Here is a 19150-nt window from a genome sequence, read left to right on the forward strand (position 1 = left end):
CCTTGAATATCTCAAATGACAAATTGCATGTAGTTTGGTTTTTTAACTACATAAATTATCCCCTTCAAAACAACAAATGACAAAAGGATCCTCTTACTCAGATGAACCAAAGTTATAATAAAATAATAGTGGGCCCACACACACACACACACACACACACTCTCACACAGTCTCACGTGTGTGCTTTCCCCCCGCGTTGCAGGCCTGTAGCGTTGCTTGTGTGCGTTGTGGCCTTTAAAGCAAACTCAGAATTGGCCCCTTCACTCCAAAGAGCAAAAATAAAATTGAATAATACCTGCAAGTCCCGAAGCTGTCCGTTGGGCTTGGCAAACGAATGTTTCGCTCTCTGGCTGCTCTCGTGAAGTAGTCAGTGGCTCCGCGTGTCCCACGTAGCCAGAGGAACTCTGAACATCACGGTAATTCAGAGCGCTATATCTGGTTAGTCATCAGCCTTTACGATGATTATGACTTTACAACGAGTTACCTCAGAAACGCAGCGTTAAACTGCCATCTAGTCCCTGATGATCGTATCTCGTTCTCTCTCACATTTTGACCATCGCGGCAAAACAAAAAGATGCTGTCTTCGTTTTGAAGTCACGTTAAACTCAACAAAACATTCGTCTTTCACACCCTCATCTTAAACAGTAATCACGAATCACTTACTAACGGTTAGTTAGTAAAATAAACCACAATATAGGAAATCAATCCGATCTGGATTTCTCCGTTTCACCTTCTCACTTAGCTTGTCATTTTTTCTCGTCTCCCCCTCACAACAACCAATCCCCATCCCCAATACCTCTCTAGGAGGTGGGCTCTGCAATCTCTTATCCAATAACAAAATAAATGATCAAACTTGCTTGTAAAAACCACATTTTCCAGCAAGTACATTTCAACCAAACAAAATAAAAAAACTGAATTTTAAAGAAACAGTCAGCATTTATTGAGATTCATGAATTACATTAAACATAACCTGCCTAGTAATTAGTCTACCTACACTACATTCAATTGCTCAAATTCACCCAGGTTACATAAGTATGATAGAGAAACGACCCGGATCCCTGAAGCTGTATGTGGGAAACATCAGAGAGCCAGAAACGTCGGAATGAGAAAGACCCAAAGAGTGACCAAATTCATGGGCAGCCACCAAGAACAGGACATAACCTGCAGAGAATTTAAGTAGAACAGATTAGGTACAAGTTAAAAACACATTTAAACAAATCTAAGGGGTGCCAAGGTAACAATCTACAGTAATGAAGTCATTGCACTTTTTCAATCACTAAAATCAAAGAAAGAAAAAAATCTAAAAACCAGCAAAACTTACCTCTTGATGAGCGGAAGCTGAAAGACTCATCATCATCGAAATGTGCATCTCCACCAAGTCCAGATGAGGGAGCGAAAGCATGAGCCAAAACGCCTTGTGGTCCATCAAATGGGAAAGCATCGCCACGATCTGTAGGAAAGATGTTTTACATTTAATGTTTAATAAAGAATTTAAATTCTTATAAATCAAAGAACCTGGGCTTCAGATAAGACATACTTCAAAGAAATATTTATGCGATTAATAATCCTGCTGATGCATCTATCTTCATATATGGCTGTTAAATCATGAATTTTAAGCTATTTTACCATTTGAAATGACAAATTCAAGTGAATTGGGATTCTTCAATTTGGTGTTTAGTAATTAAAACAGACAGATATTCAATAAATTATTTTACAAGTGCAATTTAATGGCGCCATTGGTTAGCTCAGTGTCGCACTTTACATGCAGTACCCGTTTTTTAGTTCCGCCTTTACGGTATCCAAGTGGTGCTCAATGCAAAGCTAACTGACATCCAGCTCCCCCTCTCTCGATGTACTAGGTGGAACTTGACCTAATTTAGGTTTAGGGATGGGTTATAGGTAGGGTTAGGGTGTGGCGTGACCTTCAAACTCCACCCATTACATCCAGAGAGGGGTTGGACGTCAAGTTCCACCCATTGGCTTTACAGTGAGCAGCCTCTACACACACTCAATCAAAGTCCTCTTAAGGCAAGTCATTTCTCTTGGCAGCAATGTTTTCAGTCACACAAGTACCAACAGCTTTTATCTCTTTGAATGGGGAAACATCAAATTCTCCAAAGCTGTTCGCCAAGCAAGCTTACGATTAAATCTGACTAATTGGCTTGCACTAAATATCATCAATAAAAATTACTTACACTGAAGATAGATAGATGATAGATGGATAGATGGATGGACATAAAGTAAAAAGGAGTAAAACTTACATTTTGTTCCAAAAGAGATCATAATGTCAGCTGTGCCTCTGTTGATACGGGTGAATCTCAGAGGAGTGACGTCTGCCCACACTTGCAGGGCTCTTTTGATGGAATCATCCACCTCTGCTTTTGACATGTCAGGGGTGTAGTTCACAATCCTGAGGAAAAGGACCACAGTCGGTTTCTGCTTCTCTTTTTTTCTGTGACACCAAGGTAACTGATATTATACACACCTGTATGTGAGCTTGTTGGTCTGCCATTTGGGTCTGCCTCCAAACGTGGAGAACACAGCAACATCTGGAATTCCACAGCGGGGCTTCTTCATCACCTCCAGTGTTTCTTGGTCCAGCGTTCCAGTGACCTTGATTCCAAAAAACCTTTGCATCTCTTTCATCTTCTCAGTCAGTGGACTGGCACTTCGTTGGAAGACAGTTTTCAAATCTGTTAGATTGTAAAAACTCTTCAGGTAATGCTAAAGAGAAGAAAAAAAAAACATGGAATTATAGGAGGAATTGTAAGAGTAATGACCAACAAAATTATTAGTCCTATATGAAAAAAAAGAACACTAGAAGTCAGTGAGTCTTTTGTATTGTTACAGATCTATAGAAAAGGAAGTTAGAAACACCTACCGTCGATCAGATGGGCTCCTGTAACTTCTCCAGTCAGTGCTGGAAATCCATCAGCCAGTCGTTTGGGATTTCCTTTGTCCATCTTCTTCAACATCTCATTATAGCTACCAAAAAAAATGGAAAGTCTTATGTATTTTTGGAGCAAATCTTAAGGGCTTTTGTTTATGATACGGCACTTGACCCACCTATAGTAATATATGTCAAAGAAGAGCAGTGTTTTTCCTGAGTTTTTGTCGTGGACGGCAGCAATAACTTTTGTCACAGATGGTGGCAGACCAAAGCTGCTGAGAGGCTTGGGATAGCCCGGCTCAACAATGCTGCTTTTAAAAGCCCAGACTTGTTTACCTTTTTTGAGGATTTTACAGGAATTGGAAATTGGAAAAAAGTGCAACAATAACTCTTGAAGCAATCCAACTTAATTGTAACTGGCACCCCTAGAAAAAAAAAAAAAAAAAAAAAAAGAGCTTTACGGCAGCAAACCCCCAGATGGGTTTAGTGCAAACAGGGATAAAAGGTTCCCCATGCCCATGGTTAAATATACTGCTTGATCTTTAATGTTGTGGGCCTATTTTTTTTGCTGGAGGTCCTGGACATCTTGTTTAGATTTATGGTATCATGGATTCTTGCAAATACCAACAGATAAAACCAAAAAATAAAACCTGACAGCATCTGCAATTTTTTTTATAATGGACCATAGTTGGATTTTCCATCAGGACAACGATCCAAAACAAACATCAAAATCATCTAAAAAATGTGTCACTGAGCACAAAATGAAGCTTCTGCCATGACCGCCCCATTTCCCTGACCTGAACCCTATAGAAAATGAGTGGAGTGAACTGAAGAGAAGAAGCGCCAACATGGATCTGGGAAATCTGAAGGATCTGGAGAGATTCTGTATAAGGAACAATCTCTAATCTCTTGTCAGGTGTTCTCCAAACTCATCAGGCATTATAAGATAAGACTCATAGCTGCTATGATCATGGCAAAATGATGTTGCAATAATTGGCTGTCAATAATTGTGGTAAACGTGAACTAGAGAAAAACAATTATTATATCTAATAATAATAATAAAAAAAAAGATTTTACAATATATTTATAGGCTATATTTCATGATTTATAAATAAGGTTTTAAAAAATGCCCCAGGAAATCAATTTATAGCGGAAATATCACCTCTTTTTAGAAAAGTTTGTTTGCTGTCAACATTGTTTTTGGAAGATACATTAAAAATGCAGTTAGCTCTGTGTACGGATCTACAATGCATGGCATAAAATGTGGTTAATAGTGGATAATTTGACGTGCTTCCGTGTAAAGTGTCTGTTATCAGCGGATTATGTTCATGTGTGCCCAGACATTTTAGAAATCACTACCAGCTGATGTTTTACGGCCATGTCCAGAATATAGAGTAGGCCTATTTATGGTAAACCTATATACATACAGTTAGGGTGATATTACATTTACATTTTACATTTATTCATTTAGCTGACGCTTTTATCCAAAGCGACTTACAATTGCTATATATGTCAGAGGTCGCACGCCTCTGGAGCAACTAGGGGTTAAGTGTCTTGCTCAGGGACACATTGGTGTCTCACAGTGGATTCGAACCCGGGTCTCTCACACCAAAGGCATGTGTCTTATCCATTGCGCCACCACCACCCATTAAAGGACATAAACCGTGATATAAGATTTTCAGCAGGCGTAATGATATGACGCAGCGCCTGAAAATAGTCCCCAGCTCGGTAGACTATAGGGTCGACTATTTTCAGGCGCTGCGTCATATCATTTGGTATGATCACCTAATTAGGACATTTGGGCCTGATGGGTATAAGGATTTGGTTTCTGATGGTTGTATTACATCATAAACAGCTTGAACAACTGACTTTTTATTCTGACTGTGGTTTTTGTTTTTTTCTGTTTTGGTTGTTTTGTTTATTAATATTGGTACACACTGTGTTTATCTATACTTTTTGTCACTGTTTACACTCTTATTTGTGTTTATAATCAATAAAAGAAACCTGGAAGAAAGAAAATGAAAATGAAATGAGGACTATTATTCTGTTGAGAGGAACCATAGAGAGGAACTGATGAACAACTGACGGCACGGTTTGATGTCTGGTTGACCAATCAGCGGAAAAATGGGCGTTTCATTCCCGCTCAATTGTAGAGATGAATATTCAAGCTGATTGTTTTCAACCCCAGAACATAAAAACGAAATATCAAGCCAAAATCTTTCTTTTTTTTAAATGATAAATGAAAAAGGCGCAGTGTTCTATATTTCTTTCAATATTAAGTAAAAAAGTGAATGTTCAGAAGATATCGTGTTATTCCTGACAAAGCTATTATGTACTTTTATAACTTTAGAAATATTTCAGTACTTAAGTGATAGTGTCATTATTTTGATCAATTCATTATTTTTTATTTATTTGTGAGTAACATTCCTCTAAAGATCACTCTAAAACAAATGTTTGCACATGGTAAGGACAGATTTATTTCAAAAAGAATTTTAAAAGTAATTCTACAGAACAATCATATTATATGACTTCAGTAGAGGCTCCCTTTGGGTTTGGGGGTTTCACTCTTCTTTGGCCTAAAACAAAATGAAGCACATTCATAAGTCATGTAAGTAATCAGTACATTTTCAAGAATAAGCTGAATACTACATATGTTTCTGTAAATGTGGGAACGCATCTACTGAGTACAGACTCTGAAATTATGCAACTGACCTTTCCAGCATCACGGCTCTTTACTCTGAGCTTGTTGACCTGAGACTCCGAAATGTCAGCACGCTCCTCAGCCTCCTCAAGCTCATGCTGCACCTTCCTCAACTTGGACAGGTGAGTGTTGGCTTGCTCCTCCTAAAGAGTACAATTTTTACCATGCTTGTTAACTAAGCTGTGGAGAAGTAGTGATATCTCACCAGTAAATAAATGACTAATTAATTAATAATCAATGTGTAAAAATATATACATACCGCCTCCTCAGACTGCCTCTTGTAGACTTTGACCTTCAGCTGCAGCTTATCAACCAGATCCTGAAGTCTGTTGATGTTTTTCTTGTCCTCCTCAGTCTAAAAACAATTGCATAGATTTATTCTAAATATTTGACTATAAATGCATGTATGAATGACTCAATGGATTTAGTCAGACATGGTCATACCTGATAAGAGAGCTCTTTCACTCTCCTCTCATATTTGCGGACACCCTTAACAGCATCAGCTCCACGTCTCTGCTCAGCTTCAACTTCAGCCTCAAGCTCACGGACCTTTGATAGCACATAAAAATTCTCAGACAAGTACAAGTGTAGTCATTGGCAACCTGAAATAATGCTTTAATTTTAAAATAATGTTTGTTGTGATCCCTTAAAAGTTCTCACCCTGCTCTCCAACTTCTGGAGTTGTTTCTTTCCTCCTTTCATGGCCAGATTCTCAGCCTCATCCAGACGGTGCTGCAGGTCCTTCACTGTGACCTCCAGATTTTTCTTCATCCTCTCAAGGTGAGAACTGGTGTCCTGCTCCTTCTTCAGCTCTTCTGCCATCATTGCAGCCTTTTGCATTAATACAGAAAGTCATTAGATCCACATTTTTCAAGTACGGAAACATCTTTTGAAACATTTGGCAGCTACTGTTGCTCACATCAGTGATGGCCTTCTTGGCTTTCTCCTCTGCATTTCTGGCTTCTTGTACAGTGTCATCAACTTCACTCTGGACCTGAACAAGGTCAGCCTCAAGCTTCTTCTTGGTGTTCAGGAGACTTGTGTTCTACAAAATTAAAAGCAATAATTTAACCATTTTGAAAGATGCTCTCAATTTCCTTCATTGTAAGTAGGGATTCTCCGATCAGTATTTTTGCAGCCGAATCTGATCATTCAGGCTTTACATAAAATGTAAGCTCTCTGTTGACTCCTTTCACCCTGAAAGCCATTTTTAATGATTTCACATCTAAGTGGCATACTTTTTCATGCTTGACATGATTATTAGAAAGTATACATGACATGTCATAAAATCAAGTTTGAGCTTGTTCACAATCATGTCAACTGCATCTGATCCAAATTCTGTGTTGAAATCTCAAGCAATCAAAAGTTATGGCATTTAGAACCATGGTAGCCTTTTATCAAAAGTCCAAAAACCTCTCCAACCAAGTGATCTGAGTGTTTTACTGAACATAAGAACTACTTACATGTACATGTGTAAATGCCACAAAGCATACAAATATTTATAATAACATAGAATAAGTAACAAGCAATAAGATCCCGAATGATGACTGATGATCTTCCAGCGCTGTTTCAGCTGTGCGCTCCAATTCTATGGCACACAGTAAATCTCCTGTCAATCTGAGCGATCAAACCAATCAAAGTGCGCTCCACATCATCTCTACCCACCATACCCAAGATCCAGTTTCCATTTTTTTAACTTTCAAATGACAATAGAAAAACTGCGTCATTATCGCGACATGATCAGATCCTGGAAGTCCTATAGCTTTAGCCAAGCAGCATGTCATGTTACTCCATAAGGATTTTCTTAAGAGCTACGCATCATGTTATGTTGTGTGGGCTCATTTGAATCGAGACAGCCTGTTCTCAATAAAGATATGTGATTTACTATGTTTTACCAATGTTTCGCGAAGTTGCAAAACAAAACGTGGCACAAAAGCCTCATCTGTATACTGTTTACATGTTTACAACATTACTGTTTACCATTTTTATGGTATTATGTATGTCAATAAATTGCGATCGGTTTGTGAAATTGGCCAAATTTAGTGACTACCGATAGACTATCAGCCGATACCAATCTGCGGCTGATCGATCAATGCATCCCTAATTATAAGAAACAAAATGCCCTTGCCTGAGAGTGCAACAGCCCAACACGCTCACTGATATCCACCAGCTCTTGTTCAGCCACTTTGCGGCCTCTTTCTGTCTGCTCCAAAGCAGCTCTCAGCTCCTCAATCTCAGACTGCATCAGAGTGTTTCTGCGCTCCACCATGGCCACCTGCTCCTTCATGTCTTCCTGTCCTCTCTGGGCATCATCAAGGTGCAGTTGGGCATCCTGAACATAACAATAGCTTTAGAATGAGCTTTCGATGTGATTTCTGCTAGGCTGTACTTACCATACTGTTATATTATTTAAAAAAAAAATATCTGAATGCATCCCAAAGTAAAAAAGAAGAATTTCTTTGCATACCTTGAGTTGTCCCTGAACGTTCCTGAGCTGTTTCTGGGCCTCAGCAGCCTGGCGATTGGAGTGGCTCAGCTGAATCTCCATCTCATTAAGGTCTCCCTCCATCTTCTTCTTGATTCTCAGGGCATCATTCCTGCTCCTGACTTCAGAGTCCAGAGTGCCCTGCATGGATTCAATGACTCTCTGGCTGTTCCTCTTGATCTGCTCCATCTCCTCATCCTTCTCTGCAAGCTTCCTGTCAATCTCACTTTTGACCTGATTTAGCTCAAGCTGGACACGAAGAATCTTGGACTCCTCATGCTCCAGGGTGCCCTATGAAATATAAAAACAACATGTAATTTCAGAATTAAAATAATATTTAACAACACAGTAAAATGGTTCTAGCAAGAATTCCATATTGATCTCCAGATACTCACTTCGGCCTCTTCCAGGGCAGTCTGAATCTCTGACTTCTCAGTCTCCACTGTCTTCTTGGCCTTTTCCAGTTCATGGATGCTCTTACCAGTCTCACCTAACTGCTCTGTCAGATCTGAAATCTCCTCTACAAGTTATAAAGAAAATATTATCAACATAAATATATTGTGAATCACTACATCTAATTAATAAGTCGCTTTGGATATCTCGAATCTTACGCTGCAGATTCTTGTTCTCTCTCTTGAGGGTCTCCAGCTGATCCAGACTCTCCTCATAGGAGTTCTTCATCTTGAACAGTTCAGTACTGAGTGAACGAGCCTCTTTCTGGGCACCTTCCAGCTCTGCCTGACCTTCCTCATATTTCTGCTTCCATTCTGCCAGGACCTTTGGTCCAGATATTTCAGGGTCAGGTTTCATATGTAACATGTTGAACAAAGCCCATTCTGGCCATGCTTTTAAAAAAGAGAAATTGATTGTACCTTGTCAAAGTTTCTCTGCTTCTTGTCAAGGTTGGCAGCCAAACCATTGGCTCTCTCCACATCAATCATGAGGTCCTCCACCTCACCCTGGAGTCTCTGTTTGGTCTTCTCCAGAGATGCACATTTAGAGTTTACTGCCTCAACTTGTTCCTCTGCCTCTTGCAGACGCTGAGCCAGCTTCTTTCTGTTACATTTTTTGTAACATTTAGTCAGAAGATGCATGCAATTTCACAAATTATTAACACATATCACTTCTTTTGATGTTCATACTTGGACTCTTCAAGCTCCTCAGTGCGCTGGATGGCATCAGTTTCATATTTGGTTCTCCACTGAGCAACCTCACTGTTGGCCTTTGACATTCCCCGCTGCAGCTCAGCCTTTGCCTCCTGCTCTTCCTCAAACTGCTCACGGAGCAGGTCACAGTCATGACGGGCAGATTGCACAGCATGGGCCAGTGCGTTCTTAGCCTAAAGGACAAAGTCACATAATATTTACATTAATTCATTTAGCAGACACTTTTATCCAAAGCGACTAACTAATTAGCAATACAAAATGTGATAGCTTTTTTGTATTACATTAGCTTTGTTGTATAGTGTTGTGTTAATTTTTTTTCATTATATTAGCTTTGTTGTGTAGTAAGTGGAAATTATGTGTTTGTTTTCATTATGCTATATTACCTTAACCTCCTCTTCAATATGTCTCTTAAGCTCCTCGATTTGCTGAGTGAAAGCTTGTTTGCCTCTGGTGAGCTGAGAAACCAGAGCCTCCTTCTCTTCCAGCTGACGGCCAAACTCACCTGTATAGATTTAAATTCACTGTGTCAGATTGTGCTGTCTCTATCAGTTACTATCAAAACAAACTCTTTGAAAGCAAAATGTAAATAAGTGGGTTTTCTTCTGATAAGATTGTCAGAAATTCAGTGCTATATATAATCTTAATACACCACTCTCAGTTACTGTTGGAATACTATTAATTTATTCATGATTGTCATTAGTTACCATTTTCAGTTTGAAGTCTTGCTCTATGAGCACTGAGGTCATTTAACTGGCGGATATTCTCATCATTCTTGGATTTTATTTCACTAAGTTGGTCCTCAAGTGTGCGGCACATCTTCTCAAGATTGCCCTGCAAATACAAAAGTCATTAGATAATTGAAAAACTTCAACATGTTATGTATTCTTTAAACATAAAATGTCCTACTTTTCCTTTGGCAACAGCTTCCATGTTGCTGGAAAGATCATCAATCTCCATTTTGAATTCGCTCTTCTCTTTCTCAAGCTTCTGCTTGACACGCTGCAGGTTGTCGATTTGCTCTCCCAGCTCAGCCACACTGTCTGCCTGCTTCTTGCGGAGGGCACCAGCAGTAGCTTCATGCTGGAGGGTGGACTCTTCAAGATCACGACGCAGCTTCTGGAATTCAGCTTCACGCTTCTTATTCATCTCGATCTGAGCAGCAGTGGCTCCTCCAGCCTCCTCAAGCCTCTCACTGATCTCCTCAAGTTCCCTGGAGAGATCAGCTCTCTGCTTCTCAACCTTGGCACGAGCAGCGCGCTCAGCCTCGATCTCTTCCTCCAGTTCCTCAATGCGGGCCTATGGTGGCAAGTAGTTAATTTGATTTTTATTGTTCAGCATTTAATTATATTGATCGTAATGTTGAAAAAATCTCCAAATACCTGAAGCTCCTTGATCTTCTTCTGGAGTTGAGCACCCAGAGATTGTTCATCTTCAATCTTGCTAAGCAGCTGGCTTGTTTCAAAGTCTTTCCTGTAGGTGTTCAACAATAAGTGGTTTGCAAAACAAAATGATGTTTTCAAAGATTTTATGCTTTAATTACTTTTTTATTTTCTCCTCTGATTGCTGCTTGTCATTCTCCAGGTCCATGATGGACTCTTGGGCTAATTTCAGGTCTCCTTCAAGCTTTCTCTTGGCTCTCTCCAGGTCCATGCGGAGCTTCTTCTCTTGTTCAAGGGAACCCTCAAGCTAAAGGACAATGATAAATAAAATATGTTCACAGCAAAAAAAAAAAAAAAGCTAATTTGATGAATTAATAACATGTTTAGATTATCAACTCACATCATCAACTTGCTGCTCAAGCTTTGTCTTGGATTTGGTCAGGGTGTTGACTTTGTCCTCCTCGGCCTGAAGATCATCCAGTGTCTGCTGATGTGACTCTTGGAGGGCTTTCTTCTCCTTCGTAAGCTTGGCAATGCTCTCATCCTGAGCTGCCATTTCCTCTGTCAAGTTCTTCACCTGTGTGATTTTTGTTCCAAATAAGCTTATATTTTACACTTCATTTTCTATATCAACACATAAAACAGAGATTAAATCTAATCTTAAACCAACTCGATCTCCAACCTTATTCTCAGTGGCATGTTTCTCCTTCTCCACTTTAGCCAAGGTGAGCTCCAAGTCATCAATGTCTTTCTTCAGCTCAGAGCACTCATCCTCCAGTTTCCTCTTCTTGGCTGTCAGTTCAGCATTGATTTCTTCCTCATCCTCCAATCTCTCAGTTGTCTCCTTGAGTTTAGCTTCAAGCTGGATTTTGCTTTTGATCAGACCCTCACACCTCTCCTCAGCATCTGAGAGATTCTCAGATTCCTGTTAAGAAAATAGGTTGCTATATCATTGGAAACCACATTGCTCATTTTAACGTGTCAGACTGCAATCATACTGTGTGTGAAGAAAATCTCTCTTGTGTTAAATTTAGGGCAAGTTAACGCGACAATAATGCTTTAACAGTTTAAAAAAAATAGTGATGTTAATGTAGGCTTTATTTGATGCTATGAATCACCCGTAGGTCAAGCCAGGGTTGCCAGATCTACGATTTTCCCCTACATCAAACATCATTTGTAGCTCCTCCCGTCCAATAAATAGACAAAATAAGTATATTCTTTCACTTTAATATATCTCGAAAAACATGCATGAATCTCAGAAGGTATTCTGATTTCATATATATATGAAAGATACAGTATACAACTTACTGAAATCCGTATCATGACTCATAATCACTCAATCTGTGTTTCAACCGCGGAAAGATGTCAATAAAACAGCTTGTGAACAATATCACTTAATGTTACATTTACCTCAGGAAAGTTATCAAGTTGTCACTCACAGTTTGTTAGTTAGCTATAAAAACACTAGAGAAGAGCTTATTTACTATTAATTATATATGTATGTTTGAATAAATTCGCCATGAAGTGTATATGAAAACTACCTTATAACTGAGTTGTACAAACATTTCAGCTTTTATTTGAGTGTAAATAGCCTATTATATCTGGATATAAATAGCAGTTGAATATAATAGCTCTGTTGTTAATTTAAAATTATAATATTATAGTGTACCAAATGAGAAGGTTCTCTGTATTGTTTGCAGCATTATTTGGGAGAGATTTTTTTTACTTAAGAAAAATCAAATTATTGGTATCAGTACTGGCATCGGCCGATATCGTTCTGAATAATCAGCTATCGGTATCAGCAGAGAAATTTATTATCGGTGCATCTCAAAAAATACTCACAGATGCTACTTGTAGCTGTAGATCATTTTTCTCTTGCAGCAGTGATACCATCTTCTCTTCAAGTTCCTTCTTTTTGGCTTCAGCCTTGGCAAGATCTTCTTTGCATTTTACAAAGTCCTCTTTCATGTTTGCCAGCTCTTTCTCAGTTTCGGCACTCTTCAGTAGAGGCTTAACCTTGTAGTAAACCTTCATCCATGGCCAGTGTTTGACATTCATGAATGAACGGATGTTGTATTGGATGGTGTAAATGGACTCCCTGAGAAAAATTCATCATTAAGTGCCATAATCATTATAATTATATAAATTATCATTTGTTTCCACAGTTATTGTTGATGTCAACTTTACTAATGACAATACTCACCTCCTTTCCATCATCTTCACAAATTCCCTCCTCATCACGTAGCCACGGCAGAGAGCCTGAGTCATTGTGACCAGAGCAGCCAATTTCTCATCACGCATCTCCTCAAGAGTACCCAGAAGACCAGCTTTGAAGAACACCTGAATTTATGTAAAACAGTCAATCAAAAGATATTGATTTAACCTGTATAAGCTAAATGACCATGATCACAGAATCTTTGAAATTTGTAAAGCTAAATATGAACCTTTGTGGTTCCAAATCTGTACTCGTCATGATTAACGTCGATGGATCCCAGGAGTTTCTCACTGGCCTTCTTGTTATCCATAAACTGTCCCTCTGGGATAACACTGGCATTCAGCACCTTGTATCTATGGAAGATGGGAAGATTTATCAAAATGATTTGTTGTGAAATGTAAATGTGGTGTAATTTATACCTCTGTTTGAAGTCACCATAGAGGATTCTGCTGGGGAAGCCCTTTCTGCAGATTCTGATACCCTCCAGAACACCGTTACACCTCAGCTGGTGGATAACCAGGAAGTTCTCCATGAGACCTATAACAAAGTTTACACCATTAACTTCATCATATAAATTGAGTGGCAGAATATCTGTAAACTTTTTATTACTTTACCTGGAGTCTTGGACTCATTGGGAATCAGGCAACGCACAAAGTGAGGGTGAGTGCTCCTCAAGTTGGTCATGAGTTTGCCCAAGTTCTCCTGTGAAGAATTGAAAAGGGTTACCATGCTTTGTATTTCTCTTTTTCTTCAAATACAGAAATATTACTGTGAGGTAATCTCTATACATACCCTGAACTGGGAGGAAACAGTCTGCATGGAACCACCCTTCTTCTTGCCTCCTTTTTTACCAGCCTCTATTGAGATAAATATACAAAAGAACATGAATAAATGCAAAAACAAGAAAGTTAGTTCAAAACTTAATCAAAGTTTGGTTAAATAGATTTTTTTTTTTACCCTCAACAACAGGTGGGTAGAGAGTAGCCAGCAGTTTGACAGGAGACTTCTGGTACAGCTGCACAGCAGACTCATTCAGTGGATCCTTGTTCTTGTCCAGCCAGCCAGAAATGTTGTAGTCCACAGTTCCAGCGTAGTGAACCAGGGAGAAGTGGGCTTCAGCCTTGCCTTTGACAGGCTTTGGTTTCTGGAAAGCATTGCTCTTGCCAAGATGCTGATCATATAGCTTGTTCTTGAAGGAAGTGTCTGAAGCCTTGGGGAACATGCACTCCTCTTCAAGGATGGAGAAGATACCCATGGGCTGTTTATAAAAGAATGTTGTTTAAGTATTACAATTTTAAGATTTCAAGCGTAGAAATTGGAAATGAATAAGTTCATAAACCAGTAAAAACCTTCTCAATGAGCTCAATGCAAGCAGCCAAGTCCATGCCGAAGTCAATGAACTCCCAAATAATGCCTTCCTTCTTGTACTCCTCTTGCTCCAGCACAAACATGTGGTGGTTGAAAAACTGTTGCAGTTTCTCATTGGTGAAGTTGATACACAGCTGCTCCATGCTGTTGAACTGGATGAAGAAAAAGAACCATTTACTGACTTCTGAATATCACTCAATGTTCCATTAAAAACTAGATAAAATAATAATTCTTACATCAAAGATCTCAAAGCCAGCAATATCCAGCACACCAATGAAGAAGTTTCTTTGTTGTTTTGTGTCCAACATCTGGTTGATACGAATGACCATCCACAAGAACATCCTCTCATAGATAGATTTGGCCAAGGCGCTAACAGAGTTGTACACCTGTAAGCAGAATAGAGTGGATATTTGTGTGACGTACAACACAGACGCGCTGCGCTAAAACACTACGTGAACTAACTTGAGGCCCAGAGAGAAGGAAATGAATAGTGGAATAAAGTCGTTATTTTTGTTTGTTTTTTGCGCACAAAAAGTATTCTCGTCGCTTTATAAACTTAAGATTAATAATAATAATAATAATTCATTACATTTATATAGCGCTTTTCTCGGCACTCAAAGCGCTTTACATAGAAGGGGGGAATCTCCTCAACCACCACCAATGTGCAGCATCCACTTGGATGATGCGACGGCAGCCATATTGCGCCAGAACGCCCACCACACACCAGCTTACTGGTGGAGAGGAGACAGTGATGAGGCCAATCAGTATATGGGGATGATTAGGAGGCCATGATGGACAGAGGCCACTGGGCAAATTTGGCCAGGATGCCGGGGTTACACCCCTACTCTTTCGAAAGACATCCTGGGATTTTTAATGACCACAGAGAGTCAGGACCTCGGTTTAACGTCTCATCCGAAGGACGGTGCTCTTTGACAGTATAGTGTCCCGGTCACTATACTGGGGCATTAGGACCCACACAGACCACAGGGTGAGCACCCCCTGCTGGCCTCACTAACACCTCTTCCAGCAGCAACCTGGTTTTCTCAGGAGGTCTCCCATCCAGGTACTAACCAGGCTCAGCCCTGCTTAGCTTCAGTGGGCAACCGGTCTTGGGCTACAGGGTGACATGGCTGCTACAGATTGAGCCACTGTAGTCACTTGGACTATATTAACAATGTCTTTAATGCATTTTCTGGGCCAGCAAGTTATAGTGTCTTAGAAGCCTATGGAGGAGTGAGCCAGCTCTCAGATTTAATCAACAAATATCTTAATTTGTGTTCCGAAGATGAAAGAAGGTCTTATGGGGTTGGAACAACATGAGGGTGAGTAATTACTGACAGAATTTTCATTTTTGGGTGAACTAACCTTTTAAACACATGGCATGCTGGAAAATGTTACTATACCTGTGCCACGGTCTGGCCTTTGGTCACAAACTCATTTCCGACCTTGACTCTGGGGTAGCACAAAGCCTTCAGCATATCAGCAGAGTTCAAACCCAGAAGATAGGCAACTTTGTCAGCTTCTGCAAATAAAAAAGATGCACAAAAATCCATCCCTTTTCTTGCCATGAAAACTAAATGAAAACCACCCTTTTCTTTGTGAAAATAGAAATAAGGATCTCTCCATTCAAAGCACTGCATGTTATGACACATATTAGTACAATTTAGTCTCACCCTCTGTGCCATCAGGCTCAGCCTGCTCCTCACGCTGCTTCTGCTTGAACTTCATGTTGCCATGATGAAGCACTGCTCCAGTGAACTTGTAGATCCCCATTTTCTCCTCATTAGTAAAGCCCAGAATGTCAATAGCAGTCTGAAAATTACAGAGAAGAATGCACTCTAGGATCTTTTCTGCCATATAAACATACAGTATGTCAATATTCAAATGACTCACATCAGTAGCAACCAGCTCCTCTTTATCATCAATGCTGGCCACTGAGATCTGACCCATACTGCACATAGGGTAGTCATAGGGGTTGCTGGTGATTAGCGTCATTTCTGTAAAATAGACAGATTTTTAGAAACAGTGTCTTACAATATTATCTGCCATTTAACACTGAATGAAATGTGTGTACCTACCAAGCAGCTCAGGCTTATGGTTGGTCATCATCTGGTAGAAGATGTGGTAGCCTCTCTCATCTGGAAGCTGGAATGTCACTCTAGACTTCTCCAGCAGATCTGTTGAGAGAATGTACTTGAGTCACAATCATCTGAAGAGTGACAGATCAAGACAACTGTTCAGGATGGATCAATGAAATCGTGTCCACCTACATGTCTCAATGTCAGCACTAGCCAGTTTTCCAGTGGTGCCGAAGTGAATTCTGATAAATTTACCCTGTTTGAAACAAAATGGCACAATACATAAATAATCTCTTTATAGAAAACTCTGTATAGAAAAATCCAACACAATTTACTAACTTTATTGTAAATAAAAAGTGGTTAACTTACAAAACGAGAGGAGTTGTCATTTCTCACAGTCTTGGCATTACCATAAGCCTCAAGCAGAGGGTTGGCAGCAATGATCTGGTCCTCAAGAGAGCCCTGTGATGTTTGAAGGGTTTTCAGTTATTTTCAGTTATTTTCTATTTAATGACTAAACACTATATTTATAGGCACTTCACAAATTCACATATCATGTGAGATCAGTGTAAATCACCATCATTCAAAATAAAATGTATGTAGTTTTATATATCATACCTGCATTTTGCCAGGAGTATCTTTCTTCTTTTCACCACCTGCCACTGCAACTGTGGCAAAGTACTGGATGACACGTTTGGTGTTCACAGTCTTTCCAGCACCAGATTCTCCACTGGTTTATGAGAGATTATAGAAAACAGAAGTTTAAAAGACATTTAGACTTTTCAAAGTATATTCAGAAGTCAATTCTTAAATTCTGTTTTGTATATATCTCCATATAGATTTGCCATTTACATTATACTTTAATTTTTGTCATGGTCTGAGATTAAATGAAAATACTTACGTAATTAGGACAGACTGGTTTTCTCTATCTGTTGATTGTAATGTGTAAAATATCCGATAAATATTTCTTATATTAACATCATCAAATTCACCGTAATGAATTCGATAGAATTCAATTCCATAATGTCTTACCAGTCAGCATGAACTGATATGCGTTGTCAGAGACAGAGAAGATGTGGGGTGGGGCCTCCATACGCTTTTTGCCTCTGTAGGCAGACACCACTTCTGCATCATACACTGGGAGCCACTTGTAGGGGTTCACAGTTGCGCAGAAGAGTCCAGAGTAGGTCTGAAATGAGCAGAGACGTGGTCAGATTGCAACAACACAGACCAAATTAACTTAAATGCTTTTCTTTGTTGTTTCAGAACTTACGTAGATCATCCATGCAGCATAACGCTCTTTGAGGTTATACAGCACAGAGGCTTCATTGAGATGGGTCATCATGGCCATGTCCTCAATCTTGTCATACTTGGGAGGATTCATTGGGTAGACGTCATCTTCCTTTACTGTTCTCTCCTTTAAATTTGATAAATTAGATATTAGATATAAAAGAAAACAATGTAATAAGTAATTTAATGAGCATCTTAAAACTTGCCTCATTAGTGTCAAGCAAAATAACTGTGGCTTTGCCACCCTCTTTGCTCTTGACTGTTCCCTTGAGGTACAACTCTTTGGCATCAGCCACATAGCAGGCAGTCTTGGCATCAAACGGTTTGTTCTGAGCCTCAATTCTCTCCCTCTCAGGCTTACGAAGGTAAACGGCAGCCTTGCCATAAACGGCCATCTCAGCGTCCGTACTCATGGTGGCGGCTTACTAAAATTTGGATAAGAAACATTAACATGCTTTTTGAATCAATAAAATAAGTCTTGATAATCAAACATACTGTCCACAAACAGTATTCATAGAGGGTCTCATGTAGTTAAGGTCTTTATAGAATATTAAAGTGAAAAGGCCTATTCAAATGTAAAAAGTGTGAACACAATAGTCCTTAATTTATGGCGTCTCTAATTAAATCATCTGTCACAATATGCATTTTGTTGATACATTATAATACATTAAAAAACTGCATTAACAAATGAAACTAAACTTTTTCAACACTTGTTTTTTTGTTTCAGTTATGCACCACATGTTACATCAGTTATATACCACAGTGTCCATATTTATAAAAAGTGTCAAGAGTCCCTCTTAAAATCTGCCAATAGACAAGTATAAAATTCGGTAACACTTTATTTTGATGGTCCCTTTTGAACGTGCTGTTGACTATAAGTAACTTTGCAACTATATGTCAACTAACTTTCATTGGAGTATAAATAGACTGTCTGCTTAATATCTGCAAACACTTTATTGTGATGGTCCTCCAACAGACACTCTACTGACTATAAGTAATTTTGCAACTACATGTCAACTTAATCTAACCCTAACCCTACCAGTCTATTAAAGGAGCTGTATGTAGTTTTCAGCGGCCTCTAGCGGTGATGTTTCAGATTGCAACCAATAAGTTTACAAGCGCGTGCGTGCTCGAATTTATGAGCGAGCACTGTCTGTGGGTACCGGCCAGACTGAAACGCAACACACCGGAGAAAGCATCCCAACAACATGCTGGAAACTCAGGTAAACTCCCACTGCAACGTTACAATAATAGGCTCATTTTTATCAGCTTGACGTTGAAATGCTCCATGCTCGTACCATGATAAGTATGGAACCCTATCAACCGTGCCGAATTTTGCCACTGCAAGCACCACTTCACATTTTCTTCAGGAAATGTACATTCTAGGCTTGTAGATAAGGTTTCTCCATGATTCAAATGCCCTGCCGATGTTGATCCGTGTTTTTTCACCTGAAGTTCATCCGATTCACGTCTGGCCTTACGAGCTTCAGCAGAAAAAACTTTTTTGTGTGTTTTTTATCAATATGTGGAGATTGTGTTGGAGTCTGTGACGTGTTGTGCTGGGAGCAGGTCGTTTCT

The 19150-nt window shown here is 39.4% G+C and overlaps 2 protein-coding genes across 2 annotated transcripts; both read right to left on the bottom strand.

Moving 5' to 3' along the window:
- Window positions 1-1024: 1024 nt before the first annotated feature.
- On the bottom strand, window positions 1025-2720 carry LOC309489688 (collagenase 3-like; the record flags this gene model as incomplete). Its single annotated transcript, XM_082158548.1, has 4 exons — window positions 2486-2720; window positions 2262-2410; window positions 1322-1450; window positions 1025-1161 (listed from the first exon to the last, which is right to left on the bottom strand). Exons 1-4 carry the CDS (start codon window positions 2644-2646, stop codon window positions 1025-1027), a joined length of 576 nt encoding a protein of 191 aa, XP_082014674.1. The 5' UTR covers window positions 2647-2720.
- Window positions 2721-5436: 2716 nt separating this feature from the next.
- On the bottom strand, window positions 5437-17997 carry LOC309489665 (myosin heavy chain, fast skeletal muscle-like). The gene is made up of 39 exons (XM_082158536.1): window positions 17779-17997; window positions 17556-17699; window positions 17315-17471; window positions 17184-17211; window positions 16901-17012; window positions 16652-16744; window positions 16475-16538; window positions 16283-16381; window positions 16098-16201; window positions 15878-16016; window positions 15608-15726; window positions 14441-14590; window positions 14186-14356; window positions 13794-14094; window positions 13629-13693; window positions 13451-13538; window positions 13256-13373; window positions 13066-13189; window positions 12825-12961; window positions 12464-12719; window positions 11304-11546; window positions 11022-11198; window positions 10783-10928; window positions 10622-10712; window positions 10149-10538; window positions 9947-10073; window positions 9626-9744; window positions 9219-9415; window positions 8949-9132; window positions 8688-8853; window positions 8472-8596; window positions 8059-8367; window positions 7720-7923; window positions 6511-6636; window positions 6252-6422; window positions 6036-6140; window positions 5851-5946; window positions 5603-5734; window positions 5437-5466 (listed from the first exon to the last, which is right to left on the bottom strand). The coding sequence occupies exons 1-39, from the start codon at window positions 17983-17985 to the stop codon at window positions 5452-5454; spliced, it is 5799 nt and encodes a 1932-aa protein (XP_082014662.1). The 5' UTR covers window positions 17986-17997; the 3' UTR covers window positions 5437-5451.
- Window positions 17998-19150: the final 1153 nt, after the last annotated feature.

Source organism: Leuciscus leuciscus, assembly GCF_965113295.1.
Source record: "Leuciscus leuciscus genome assembly, chromosome: 24".
In the NCBI taxonomy this organism is placed as follows: Eukaryota; Metazoa; Chordata; class Actinopteri; order Cypriniformes; family Leuciscidae; genus Leuciscus; species Leuciscus leuciscus.

Bases quoted from the DNA above. Each gene is read 5' to 3' on its own strand.
- LOC309489665 (XM_082158536.1), bottom strand. From the start codon at position 17,985: ATGAGTACGGACGCTGAGATGGCCGTTTATGGCAAGGCTGCCGTTTAC. The intron at 14,095-14,185 runs GTTTTTACTGGT...TTTTATAAACAG, and splicing joins GCATTGAGCTCATTGAGAAG to CCCATGGGTATCTTCTCCAT. The intron at 8,854-8,948 runs GTACAATCAATT...TCTGGACCAAAG, and splicing joins AGCAGAGAAACTTTGACAAG to GTCCTGGCAGAATGGAAGCA.